Source organism: Triticum aestivum, chromosome 3B, assembly GCF_018294505.1.
Source record: "Triticum aestivum cultivar Chinese Spring chromosome 3B, IWGSC CS RefSeq v2.1, whole genome shotgun sequence".
In the NCBI taxonomy this organism is placed as follows: Eukaryota; Viridiplantae; Streptophyta; class Magnoliopsida; order Poales; family Poaceae; genus Triticum; species Triticum aestivum.
The window spans coordinates 662,871,172-662,885,551 of NC_057801.1; the positions used below are offsets into that span (position 1 = coordinate 662,871,172).

Genomic DNA, 14,380 nt, shown 5'->3' on the forward strand with positions numbered 1-14,380 from the left:
GCCAGCGGAAACGGCATCTGGACGGGCTCCACCCGCCCGTCGTCGCTCCCGCACCAAACGCCAGCGAGTCCACCTCCACCTCACCCTTCTCGGCAGCGAGTCGGCAGCCTCGTAGCTGCACGTCCCTCTCTGCAACCCCACCTCGCGCCGCGCTCACTCCCGTCCCCGAGGGCCTCGAAGCTCCCGCCTCCACGCGGCGCAGCCAATGCGAACGCGGTGCTGCGGGCGCTTGTAGCATAGCATCTCTCCCGGCCTGGTCAACCCCATCCTCCCACGAGGGGGTATGGGGTGCAACAGCGAGGCGGTGGCCGGAGAGGGGAGCGGGAGCGGCGACCTTCGGAGGAGGAGAGGGGGCCGGGACGGGGCGGGCGCCTCGTCCTCCTCCTCCTTCGCCGAGGGGACGAGGGAGTTCGTGCTGAGCTCCATGGACGAGCGGTTCTCCGGATCGGTCGACGCCGATGGGTTCCCCTCCTCGCGTCGAGAAGGTCCGCTTCGAGATTTTGTTTTTTCTGTTCTATGCCCAGTGGGCGTGTGTTTTGTTAGGAGTCAGCATACGTCGGTATGTTGATGAATTTGAGACATCAGGGGTTTACAGTCGGAAAGTCAAACCTTGCCTTGTGGTCGCCAAGTTAAGTATCACTGACAATGTAAATGTCTGGCGGATTGGGTGGTTTGCTTTATGAAAAAAAGGGGGCTGCCTTTATGCTTTAGTCAAGGTAACCTCCAAATTTTGAAGGGCAGTTCGAGCCAAGGTGTAAATTGTAGTGTTCAGTGTAGCAGGTTGCTGCTTTCGGTTTTCCAATTTCGCTCCTGCTGTAGAGAACCAGTGGACTGGTTATCATTTTGTTTTTATTTTGATTTCTGTGGTTTACTAGTTATGTTCTCCATTTATAATTAGTATATGTGCATCAATCTGTTGTACTCCCTCCGTCCGGAAATACTTGTCATAGATATGAATGTATCTACTATCTAGATGCATTTTAGTTTTAGATACATTCATTTTCATCCATTTCGATAACAAGTAATTCCGGACGGAGGGAGTACTTTCAGTTCCCCTTAAGGAACAATGATGTTTTCATTGGAACTGTACAGAACACCATGTAGAAATCATCTGTCTCAAACTCTCAATATTAGTGTTGCAAAATTTAGTTCCCAGTTGTATCAGGTGGGTCGACTGATGACGCCACTTTGCACTCTATTCAGAATTAAGTCATTTTCTCTTGTTAATGAATATCTGGAAAATCGACTAATAGAACAACACAAATGTCAACGTGCACAATGGAATTGGCTTATTCTGTACATGTGTATTTTTTGCTCTGAAACATCATTGTTCACAGCGCTGTTCTGGTTTTCTACAGGATTCGGGCATAGTAAATCCACAACTGCAACTTCTAGTCGTTTTAGAGGGCAAGATCACGCTTTTGTAAGATCATACTCCGATAGGTTGCTTAAATGTGACCTCACGTTGGATATGCTATCAGAAAATGAGAAGGTAAGCCTGCTAGCACTTCTTGATTGATACCTTTGCACATTTAGTATACCATGTGTCATTTTTCCTCAAAAACTGTTAACACACTGTGAAATTTGTTAGTCAGCCTGTACTTTTACCAGTGATGTAGTAGTTTTGTTGACCTTCTAATATTAAGAGTTGGCGCTAGTGCATACTAGTCTCCTCCAGTGGACCGATATATAGCCGCAGTTATGACTCTGTCTGCTTGGTTATGCTGGTCCTGAAAATAGATTGATGTTTGGTCTGCTGTTTACCACAATCTTGGCGGACTAGAGCTTGGTTTTAGTTGAGAAGAATTTGTGAACATCCAGTTTCGTCACACTATTTGTTATAACTGTTCTTTGTTGTTTGGTATTTCAGATGAAGATAATTGAGAAATTGGTAAAGATCCAGAAAGATGGTACACTGGAGGTAGATGTGACCCGTAGTGCCCTTGTTGCATCAGAACTCTCAGAGATTGATGCTTTTGGTTCTGTGCCACGTGATGTTGAAGAAGTTAAATCTGGATTTAGCAAGTCTGTCCCGAAGTTGAAGATTGCTATACTTGTCGTTGGAACACGAGGGGATGTTCAGCCGTTTATAGCATTAGCTAAAAGACTTCAGGCAAGTGAACCTGCAAGTGCCTATTAGATATCCCAAATAACAAATGGGCATTCTTGAAAATATATATGATATTTCTGTACTTTATCGGTATGCACTCAAATAAATAGGAGTTAACTTCACATAATTTCTCTGGAATGTCTAGATGATGGGATTGTTACTGCCTGTCCCACGGTTGACGTTATCAGCGAGCTGATGCCTCTTTCGCTATTCTTTGAAATCACAACTATGTTGATTGTTTACTTATCTGCAGCACTACCCAAAATTTGGGATATCCAACATTTGTGTAGCACTAGTTTTACATGCATAAGGTGGCTTCATCATTGACCATTAATTAAAGGAAGAAAAACTCAGCAGGTGTCTACCTTGGAGGTGCTTGAACCCCCTCGAGCTGTTCACAGAAAAGAAAGACATCTGCATTGCTGTTTAAGTTTTCAAGTATAACAATAATCATGATGTCCTACAGCATCTTCGGTCTTTGCAAAGACGAAGAAATATATCTTACAATGTTGTTCCAATTTCACGTGTAACTGTCAAAAACTAGCATACTGATTTTAGCCTACCTTATATGTACATATGGCAGTATATGCTCTTCCTCTTAACAGAAATAATGGTATTTTCTGCAGGAATTTGGACACCATGTTAGATTGGCATCTCATGTCAACTTCCGTACTTTTGTGAAGTCAGCTGGTATTGATTTCTACCCATTGGGTGGTGATCCACGAATTATGGCCCAGTGTATGTTTTGCGTCTATTGCCCTTATATATGCATTTGGCTATCTTTTCTTGACTAGATTGTTCTACTTTTGAGAATGTTTTGCATGTGATAGTCAACTTTTATTATTATTATAATGATAAGACATCACAACTTTTTTATTGTTCTCTAAGAAACAGATGACATCTACTCCCTCCATCCCAGAATGCAAGACGTTTTTTGGTCTAGATTTAGACGTCTTACATGTAGGGACGGAGGGAATAATTCTTAAGCAAATTAAATGTGTAAATGTGCACATAGTCACACTCGATTAGTAAGGTATGCACTTTCAACTGCAGACATGACAAAAAACAAAGGGTTTTTAATGGCCGCGCCCACAGAGATTTCTGTTCAAAGAAAGCAGGTGAAGGAAATCATTTTCTCTCTTCTACCTGCATGCACAGAACCTGATTTGGATACTGGAATACCTTTCAGAGCTCAGGCAATAATAGCAAATCCTCCTGCTTTAGGTTTGTCTATCAATCACTATACTTCTCCTTAGCCTCATGTTATAATTTTTTTGCAACCTTTGTTGATTTAATTAACATGTTCCTGACTTCTTGTACCAAACTACATGTATATCCTCTGTAATTGCGTGGCTAGTTGCCACAGTAAATACCTTTAACCTGAGAATGGTTTGAAAACTGCACCATACCTCAACCATACCCGCACGAATAAACTTGGGAACCCAACCTCAACTAAACCCATTTGACAATTCCGTCAGTCCAACCAAAACCAAACCAATTCGATATTTCCACCCAAATTGAACTGAACCGAGGGCCAATCTGGATTGAAACCGTTTGCTGACATTGGTTAAGAACCGTTCGCTCAAATGGGTTGAAGCCTATACATTGCTGGGCTGCGCTCTGTCAGCTGCGCTAGCTCTCACGGGTGTCGAACAGAGCAAAGACACAGAAGTTCACAGAGCAAGAAGCTGGTTAAATATATTGAGTAGAAGCTACAGCTAAGCTAGTGCACTGCCGGCATGCGTGTAGGATTAGGTACTTGCTAAGCACAATATTATCTTGCGTGTAGGATTAGATACATGCTATCTCAAAGTTGTTGCTGCTCTACTACATCTTCATGGCCGTGCGAGCACTGACCGCCGCCGCCTCTGTCGCCGATCTCCTGGTGGCAAGCCAGACCAGATCGCCAGAGTGTGCCAGCCATGATGGCAGATGACTGCGACGGGTAACCGTGGAGCCTCAGCTTGCTGCTATCGGCGCTGTCACGGAGGCGGGATCAGCGAGCCGTAAGCAGCCGCAGCTGAGCGGGAAGAAGAGGCCAGCAGTCAACCAATCTCACCCACCGGGTGTGACCTATGGGTCTAACCTGTTTGGAACTGGAACAGTTAAAACCCATACCTAACCACACCCAAGTACTTTCTACACGAAACCGAACTAAACCAACCTGTAGTCAGACTCAACCCGTTAATAACCAAACTATACAAGTACAACAGGGGAAACTGACCCAAAACACCCGGTTAAAGAAAAACCATTCTCAGATTTACCTTTATATATGTGGCCTGAGCCTCATATCGGATCTTAATCTCTACTTTATCTTTTCCATTTCACTGAAGACTGAACTAATTTTAGCTTCAAAGCTCTACTAACTTGAAGAGTAACTCAAACTTTGAAGATATAAATGGTTCATTGACCCAATATCATAGTGTAACCAATTACCTTTCTCCCATGTGTTGTCCTGTGCATTCATACAACATTTACATAGTGTGACTCTTAATAGTATTGCAGTGCTGTACTGTTGTGTCCTCCTAACAAAAATCATATTATTCCAGGACATCTTCATATTGCCGAGGCACTTGGGGTACCTCTGCACATCTTCTTTACTTTTCCATGGACGTAAGTCTGTACTGTTCACTGCCAGCTTGAAAACGTTTCACAATTTTAAATATGTCGACAAAAGACAGCAGATCACTTTTTTTATGCATCTCTCAGTTACTGTTGATTGCATTAGAATATTATGTCTTGTACATAATCCCTCTGGAACTGCTGCTCAGTATAATAATACTGCACAAAGAACAACTGAACTTATACTCTTTGTACTGTGTACTCACATAATCAAGAATATTTTGCCCTTTCCTTAAGAATACTTCCAACAGCTATCACAGTTGACTCACAGGGAAGGTCCAGTGAGTAGTGAGGAGAGGACTATCGTTTGTAAAGTATAACGCCAGTCAAGAACCTGAATGAGTTGTTATACCTTAAATTTGCACCTTTTAATCTAAATATATCTTAACTTGTAGTGAAAAGTCCCAAATGTGCTAACCTTTAGCTTTGTACAGGATATTAGGCATTTCTCATGCATGCTAGCTTATCTCTTTTGGCTACAGTGCTAACAGGGTCATGAAACATGTAATCTTTGGAAACTGTAGTGACTCAATGATACTGTAAAAAATAGAACAACACTCTGCTTACTCATAAATATTTGTGATGTACTACTATTTAAGTGAGGTTGCTATATATGTTTCCTAATTGTTAATGTTTGTAGGCAGGCCAACTAATGAGTTCCCTCATCCATTGGCTCGAACGCCTCAGAGTGCAACCTACAGGGTACATCCTTAACCTTTTTACTATTGTGCGCATGCCTTTTAAACATGTGAATTAGTCCATTTCTATATATATTGTAAAATTGTTCTGTCTCAATTTTCCTCCAAAATGTGGATATTCGGATTCTGACAGCTTTACCCCTTGGCTTCAGCTATCCTATCTTATCGTGGATTTAATAATTTGGTGGGGTACAAGAGGATTCATAAATGATTTCAGAAAGAAGTTAAACCTGGCCCCTATTGCTTACTTCAGCACGTACCATGGATCCATATCACACTTACCTACAGGATACATGTGGAGTCCTCACCTTATGCCGAAGCCAAATGGTATCCTGATATTACTAAAGTTAACTTTGCGATCTTCATTATTTATCAGTTAATAAACTTGAAATTGTTTATCATATCTGTACCCACTATGAAACAAGCTTCCACATGCATACGGCATAATATCTATTCTTTCCTATGTATCCTCATTTTTCTTGGGTTTATGTTGAGTGTAAACACATGCCTATACTATCTTTATTCCGATAGATTCCTTTCTGGTTTATAAATTTTGGTTAGCTATATCTTACCCATGAACTTTTTGAGGAGACACAAGTTGAAACTTCATGCTGGATCTAGGAAAGGTTAATTATCCAAGGTTTCACTGAATAAGCATCATTTGGAAGATTATTACGAACTGAACTGGAATGGCTGAACGCTAGAATGCCCAAGCAGATGACTGAACTCTGTCTAATTGGATAGATTAATTGCATAAAATGAAGGTTTATTTTGTATGCACTTTGTGTAGGAAGAGGAGGATTAGTTGGTTGTGTTTTAAGAACAAACTTCATACTAAGTTTATCCTGTTTCTTAGCTGGGCCACATTGACTTGCCATGTGTTTGTAGCTTTTTCTTTGGATCCTTGGCTCCTAATGTCGTACATTATTAGTAATATATTTCTGTAGGGTCCTACCCTTCCATTTACATGAAAATAGAAGTTTTTTAGATTAGTCATTTGTTAAGTTTTAGCTGATAGAAACCTCATGTTGTTGCAAAGTTTATGCTCTAGTAATTTGATTTATGTTGGCCGCACTAACTATATTCTTGTCTGCAGATTGGGGTTCTCTTGTGGATGTCGTGGGTTATTGCTTCTTAAATCTTGGCACAAAGTATCAACCGCCGCCAGAGCTCTCACAGTGGCTTCAACAAGGTTCCAAACCGATATACATCGGTTTTGGTAGCATGGTATGAACTTTATGTGAAAAGGTCTTATGATGATTATAAAGGCCTTTCTTTGCTTTATTTGTACATATAATTTATGAGAAAAATTATAAAAATGCACTGTAGAAACCGGGTAAAAAAAAGAAATTCTGACTGTAATGCATCTCTTTTTTGCTACATGTACTTACACCTCTGTTTCTTTGGTTCCTTGAACTGTAATTATCTTTCATGAGCATGATTTCACCATTCTTGATCACAATCCATATATATTTTTTCTTTTTCCCCATGATGAATGTACTAGCTATGAAATATTTTTTTTCTAATCTTTTACTTAGATTCTTTTATCTAGGAAGTAAGACCTGGAAATCATGCCAACGGTGGTCATTACTTGATATACTAATCATGTCATGAACTTATTATGATGTTAATGTCTCTGTTGCTACTTAATAATGTATAACCTACATAGATTGTAAGATCAGATGTCTTCAGATTTAATAGGGAAGTAGTGGAATTATTGATTCGTCCCTTGATGCGCATCTTGATCTCTATCCTTTAGTTCCATATCATTAGAATTCTGTTTACTTTGCAAGTTAGCCAAGATTATCTGATAAATAAAGGGAGATAGATTGCACGAGGAAACCATAAGTCATAGATCATAAAAGTTGCCAACTCAGAGTCCCACTCAGGGTCTTGCGCACCATACTGGGTAGGAAGTCCACCGTGCGCACTAGGTCGAGCCATGCCTCCATCTTCATCTCCCCCTTCAGTGGTGGAGCCAGGATTCCGAGGAAAGGTATCAGAAGTTGAAACCAGTTACAACTAAAAAAATGTGTCTAAGCACCCCAGTGCTGGAAAACAAATTTCAAGAGTTGGATCATCTGGCTACCTTTTTTTTATCTACTTACAATCTAAATTTGTTTTCATCTGAAAACCTGCTACAATAACTAGAATGTACCAAAAACTGAGTTATCAATGTTATGTCTGGAGTACAAATGAGATGAGTTCGTCAAAAGTTTCTGCAAGACATAAAAAGAAGAAGCAACAACACTATGCAGTAGAACTTACCTAAAACTAAAATGGGTTAAAATATCAGCATACGATTTCCCCCTGCTTTTGTTTTGTTGATACAAGAGTAACTATCTAATTCTTATCATGTGCTGTATTTTATGTTTGAAGCCTCTTGATGATGAAAAAAAGGTCACTGCTATCATTTTGGATGCACTAAGAGAAATGGGACAGAGAGGAATCATTAGCCGTGGTTGGGGAGATCTTGGAAGCTGTAAGTTACCTATTCATCATTTTTAAATTGTGGGGCCAACCAGCGGAGTAGGGGAAACCCTCTTAGATAGGGCGATAGCCCAGTTGTTCTTAAATATTTTGTCCAGTGCTTGTCTTTGTATTGAGGAATCTTTATATTGTACTCGAACATGTGGGCACTCTTCTATAGCATTGTTGTCGCAGACGGATGTTTCGTTCATCTTGTAGAAACTTACACATATAGTTAGAAAAAGATTTATCATTAGTACTCCCCCTGTTCCAAGAATTATGGAATGGAGGGAGTACATAGTTTGCCCCTCTGCCTTGTTATTTATCTATATGCAACATGCATCTGCAGTTTCAGAAGTTCCAGCTGACGTCTTCATTTTGGAGGATTGTCCTCATGACTGGTTGTTTCCTCGCTGTACGGCAGTAGTGAGTTTACTATTTCAACACTACTATTTGTTAACTTCAGTAATTTTCATAAAGTGGTTCAGCATGATGATAATGAATTTTGTGCATTTTTGTAATGTCAAAGAGAAATTAGAAAGGCGTGGAAGAAATTTTCTGTCAGAAGTCATTAATATCATGTCAGCAACTTATTCATTTAAGCATGTCAAAAATGAATTTCTTCATGGCTCTGTCTTGCTTACAATAGTTTTGGGCTGCTGGGGAGTGTCTAATAGATGAAAGCATGAAGTAAAATGAGAAGTTGTCTTCTCTATAACCATTACCTTTCTGCTCCCGTTATGTGCTATACTATCATGGCACCGACTTCTATAAAAAAGCGCACTAAAATTATTTAATACAAACCTCCAATTAGCAGCAATATATTCGTTGAACCGGTACTTTCAGTTAAAATCTTGCTTCGGACTGATCTTGTAACACACCCGGTAGTAATAATGTAGTGTTTCCGTTTCTGGATGCAGTTACTAATCAGGTTGTTTGCTTGTTTATAAGGTGCATCATGGTGGAGCAGGTACCACAGCTGCAGGCCTGATAGCTGGGGTAAGCTACTAGTCTGCACTACTGATAGAAACTGAACGAATGAAGTGCAGTGTAGGTCCCTGAACTGTTTTAGGGGTGTCATATAGTCCTCGAACTATGAAAACATGTCATCCAAGTCCTCAGTGCAATAAGCGTGTCATGCTAGGCAAAATATAGGTCCTCAGACTATTCCAGTGCTGAACTAGTTTGGACCCGGATGGCACACTTATTGCACCTCTAGAACCTAGATGACGATTTTCATAGTTCGAGGGTCTACATGACGCTCCTGAAATAGTTCAGGGACCTAGTTCACTTCACTCAAACTGAATGAACATAAGATGTTTTTGGACATGATACCTTCAAACTTTTTTACACAAAACATGGCACTCACCAGCCACCACTGGAGCAAAACCATATGAAAGGTTCAGCTGACAATATTGTCTGCAATGTTTGTAAAATAAAAGAACTCATTATCTCATGCTTGTTATGCACGGCATCCTCGATGTATGAGACCTCTTGTAGTTAGTACCAATAAACCTACATTTGTTTATCATTTACTATCACCATTCTTTTGTGAATGTACTTGACTGCTCTTTGTGCTGTTAACAGTGTCCAACCACTGTAGTGCCTTTTTTTGGCGATCAGTTCTTCTGGGGTGAGATAGTTCATGCGCGTGGTGTGGGTCCTGCACCTATCCGTGTAACAGAGCTTACTACCGAGGCACTTTCAAATGCAATCAGATTTATGCTTGATCCTGAGGTATCACTACTTTTCTTGCTCTTTATATAATCTGTGTTTCTAGACATTTATGATGTGGTCATTGCCATCTTCACTACACAGGGAAGTATGCTGTTAATGTTATGATGCTCAAACACATTCCTTGGTAATGAGCAGATGCAATGTTGTGCTAACTGATCCTGCTACTTTGCTGAAGGTAAAATCACGATCATTGGAACTGGCAATAGCAATAGGGAATGAAGACGGTGTTGCAGCCGCCGTAGACTCGTTTCACCGACACCTGCCTTCAGAACTCCCACTTACTCCACCGCCCGCGCCTGCAGAAGAAGAGCGGCTAGACCTGCTTCAGTTGCTTTCTCGATATCTTGAGAAGTGTTGTCTCCCGTTCAATTCTTAGTTGTCCATAGCGTAGATATGGGTTCAATTTATTTATTTATTTATGTGGTTAGGAAACAGAAATGGGTGTCTTGTAAAATTTGAGGGAGTGAAACAAACTCTAGTTCATCATCCATGCCAATCGTCCAATTTCCCTTTTCCAGTGTGAATATCGGTAATAAGGGCGTGTTGTAGCTTGTATCACAAATAAGGAGCTTTACTGTACATGAAAATTCGGATCGCAAAGAATTGTTGCACACATTCACTGATTCACCTTTCCTACCTCCGTGTATCTTGGGGTCTTGGGGAGTCGAGTATATCTTTGACATTGGTACTCCCAAAATGCAAGTCGGAGACAAAGATACTTTCCAAGCCCCGTTCTATATACCGCCACCCCCTCTCTTTTTCTTAATAATAAGGGCATAGGTTTCCTCTTTTTTTGACAAATACATCCCCCCTCGGAAACTTGGTTATATTTGCTTCATTCCTGGCAATCCATGCAATCAATCAATCATTAATAAATTTTTATGTGTGTGGTTTGATTTGTTTACGAAAAGACTAACGCCCACACATGTGGGCAACTTGCCCACACGTACGCATGGATCCTCGTCTAACCAATTTTGCACGAATCTTGGCGCGTTCTAGCAGTTTTTATGTGCCACGTAGAACTGGGCTGGTGTGTGGGCATTCATCCGATCGCCCACACGTCCTTTTTCACCACATGAGGGGCTGGTGTGTGGGCGTTTAGCAATTCGCCCACACATCAGTTTTCACGCACACAGAGGGGCTGGTGTGTGGGCGTTTATCACTTCGCCCACATGCCCATCTCCTCGCCCACAACCAAAGCTGTCAGTTGCCATGTGTTTCTGCAGGGTATATGGCAACTGCCCTAGCTTTGCTTGTAAGCAGATGGCAACTCTCTTTTATCCGAGTTGCCATGTGTTATTGCATAGTACATGGCAACTGCGCTAGCGTGCACGTAAGCAGATGACAACTCTTTTTTTTTTTTACATGGCAACTGCCCTAGCGTGCTTGTGAGCACATGACAACTCTCTCTTTTACCTGAACATGTTTTTTTGCCATGCCTTTTTTGGTGCTACATGGCATCTGCCTAGTGTTAGTAGGTGGCAACTCCTAAAGTTTTGAAATCATGCAACTGCAGTAGACCAGACCATACATGGCAACTTCCTAGTGTTAGTAGGTGGCAACTCCTAAAGTTTTGAAATCATGGCAACTGCAGTAGACCAGACCATACATGACAACTGCAGTTGAGCAACCATGCCAACTGTAGTTGTCCGACATGGCAACTGTAGTTCAGCGACATGGCAACTGCAATTAAACGGACATTAAAGAGGATCCGGACCATGACAACTGCGGGGACGCGTGGTAACTGTCACGCGGGGCGTGCGGGACCTTGAGGTAGGTGGCTGAGAGAGGTCGTGTGGCCGTTATCCATTTTTTCCACACGTAGGCGTGTGAGAGGGACCGTGAGAAAAAAATACGTGTGGACGCTAGTTGTTTTGCCCACACGTAGGCGTGTGGACTAGTCCTCTTAGACACCACATAAAACGTGTGGCCAGATCCCTTAACGCCCACACGTGTGGGCGTTATCGGCGTCCTTTGTTTATTAGTCCCTTCGTCCTATAATGTAAAACGTTTTTTTTTATACTAGTGTAGTCTTAAAAAATGTCTTATATTATGAGATGAAGTAGTACCTTAGTACATATACCCATCTAAGAGCATCTCTAGCCTTTCCCCTATCCTTCAGTCTCCAAATAAGACACTAAACTTTTGACGTACCTAGCCCTTTTTCTAAAAAATTTACCATTCGGGCAATTGGTCGAACACCTTGTGTGTGGAGGAGCTCCTAGCTGTGGCGGCCAATGATGGAGCTTAGGCGGGACCGCATGCCGTGGAGGTACCGCAGGCTCCTAGCACCCTGCAACACCGATTTCTGTGATCGCTGACACTTTAACAGATACCCCATCCGTTCTTAAATATATTTTTTAGAGATTCCACAGTAATTCAAATTTGACCATCATTAAAAGAATTTTAGGCACGTTAACAGATATAATTCAAATTTGGTCGTCAGCCCACCCCCATAGAAAAGAATAGCAAAAAAACAAAAATAGTAAATAAAGGAAAAAATAAGAGAAAAATGGTTGTCGAGTGCAAAAAAGAAATACATGTACTCCGCAAAGAGTTTGCATTTTGATTGGTCCAGTAGACCCTCCCACGACTTGTGCCTCCCAATCGTCAGATTCCCACAGATTCGAAGGATGTGTGCCTGCTCTCCCCCCAATCCCCACCGTGCCGATGTTGACCACTGCGCAACCTTCCCCTACCTTCCACGCCACCACATCCGGCCACCCCCGACCACCTTCCGCCAGATCTGGTAGGCCACACTCCCTCCCCTCGTCTGCCCGCGATGCCCAGTCCTCAACCACAAAGTTGGCGGTCAAAGGGAAGCACGAGGTGACTGAGCATGGAGGCCTCCCGCGCCACTGGTTGCGTGGACGAGCAACAACACTCGGGCGAGCTCCTTGTATCCCAAAGAGCATCTGCCCTACCCCGATGAGCTGCACCCCGCATGAGCTCGAGGGCAATCGCCGGTGACCGCGGTGTGGACGAGCAGCAGCAGCGACATGTCTTTTTTGTTCCCGCACACGACTTTTCACGAGCAAGGAGGCCGCTGTGCAGGTACAGTTGCATTCATGCACACAAATCCATGGGCCGAAATCACTGTTCTGACTTGTCAGCGTTTATCGTCGCAAACTGAACCGGACACGAAAGTATTTCACAATTTGACCCTTTTAGAAACGCCAAGGCCCGCAACATTTCTGGTCAACATAGAAACACCGAACTAGCTAGCGTTTCTGGTCAACATGGAAACGCCGAGGCAGCTAGCGTTTCTGCCCTAGCCCACGGTCAGCCCGAACCCGCTGTTTTCGCTGACGTGGCACATATGAAACGCCAGCGTCCCTGGCCTTCCTGCCCTGTATCAAGTAATGCGCGCGGGGCCGCAGGGGCCTGACCCAGCCCACTCGCAGCCCCGATCGGGCAGTTCGCCCAGCGAGGAACTAGCGGCCGCCCCCTCCCTCTCCCTCACCAAATCCCCCCCCCCCCCCCCCCCCCAAATCTGCTATTTTGACCATCAAGACGAGTAGATCGGAGCATCCCCGAGTTGCTTGAGGTATTCTCTTCCCAATCCTCCAATTATTTTCAGTTCAGATTGGCTTATGTAGATGCATTTTTTCAAACATAGTGGAACCCTAAGATGAGTTATTAGTGATTTGTTTGATGAATATTTTGGTTAGATTATGTTTAGAAAGAAGACAAATACTCCTTGTGTTGAAGTATTCTTAGTGAACTTGTATAGTATTGGATTTAGAGATAGACCATTTTTTGGATTAGGTTGAACCTATTATTTGTTCATAATTAGTTGTGATAGATTCGTTGGGATGAAATAGGTTGAAAATAATTGGTGTTTGTAATGTGGCTCGTGATTTGTATCTTTGGGATAATTTGTAGTAGTTCTCACACTATTTTGTAAATGATGTGGTCATAATTTTAAGCATATATCATAACGAATCCATTGACCTTATTTTATAGGATGTTTGAGCCGGATAAATATCCCAGCCTTGATGATTATTACGAGGAGAAGCATCATGCTATGCTAGTGGAAAGAGGGGAGGTAATTATGTATCTGCATGGTTGATTCTCATATTGTGAGTAGTTTAGAGAAGTATATAAATTGTGCATGTGTTTTTTGTAGGTTCCTCCAATACTTCGGTTGAGAGGCCACAACCCATGTGAGTCCCTGAAGTATGACAGTCACTATGAGCCTTATTTTAGAAGAATGGTCTTCTCCAGTTTGTGCTCAACTTTAAAGGCACACCACCATGGCTGAACTCGATGACCATTACCACCCTTACAGATCGTTGGAGGCCGGAGACGCACTCTTTTCACCTTGCTCTTGGTGAGATGACTGTTACTTTGGAGGATATTGCGATGATCTTCGGGCTTCCAATCGAGGGCGGGGCTCTTACCGGGAAGGTGAAGTCTGAGGGGTGGCGACAACGGGTTGCAGGGTTGGTTGGTGTTGAACCTCCCTCGTGGATTCAAGAAACAAAGAAGGATCCTAGGCCATCCGGTGTTCTGTTCTCATGGCTACAAGAGCATTTTTACGAGTGCCCAAAGAATGCCAGTCCGGCTGTCGTGGAGAGGTACGCCAGGGCTTACTTATGGAATCTTTTGACCCAAGTGGTGTTTCCTGACGGCACGGGAGACGCAACCTCGTGGATGTTCTTGGACCCTCTTCGTAACTGGGATGTTAAGTGGAGTTGGGGGTCGGCAACACTAGCCTTCTTGTACCGTCAGATAATGCTTA

The 14,380-nt window shown here is 42.6% G+C and overlaps 1 protein-coding gene across 1 annotated transcript; it reads left to right on the forward strand.

Annotated features, from left to right (window-relative positions):
• On the forward strand, positions 1–10,259 carry LOC123071544 (sterol 3-beta-glucosyltransferase UGT80B1). The gene is made up of 14 exons (XM_044495122.1): positions 1–485; positions 1,359–1,492; positions 1,871–2,113; positions 2,737–2,848; positions 3,164–3,334; positions 4,660–4,723; positions 5,377–5,434; positions 5,583–5,757; positions 6,527–6,657; positions 7,810–7,912; positions 8,249–8,325; positions 8,851–8,898; positions 9,487–9,636; positions 9,812–10,259. Exons 1-14 carry the CDS (start codon positions 284–286, stop codon positions 10,010–10,012), a joined length of 1,869 nt encoding a protein of 622 aa, XP_044351057.1. The 5' UTR covers positions 1–283; the 3' UTR covers positions 10,013–10,259.
• The last annotated feature ends 4,121 nt before the right edge of the window (positions 10,260–14,380 follow it).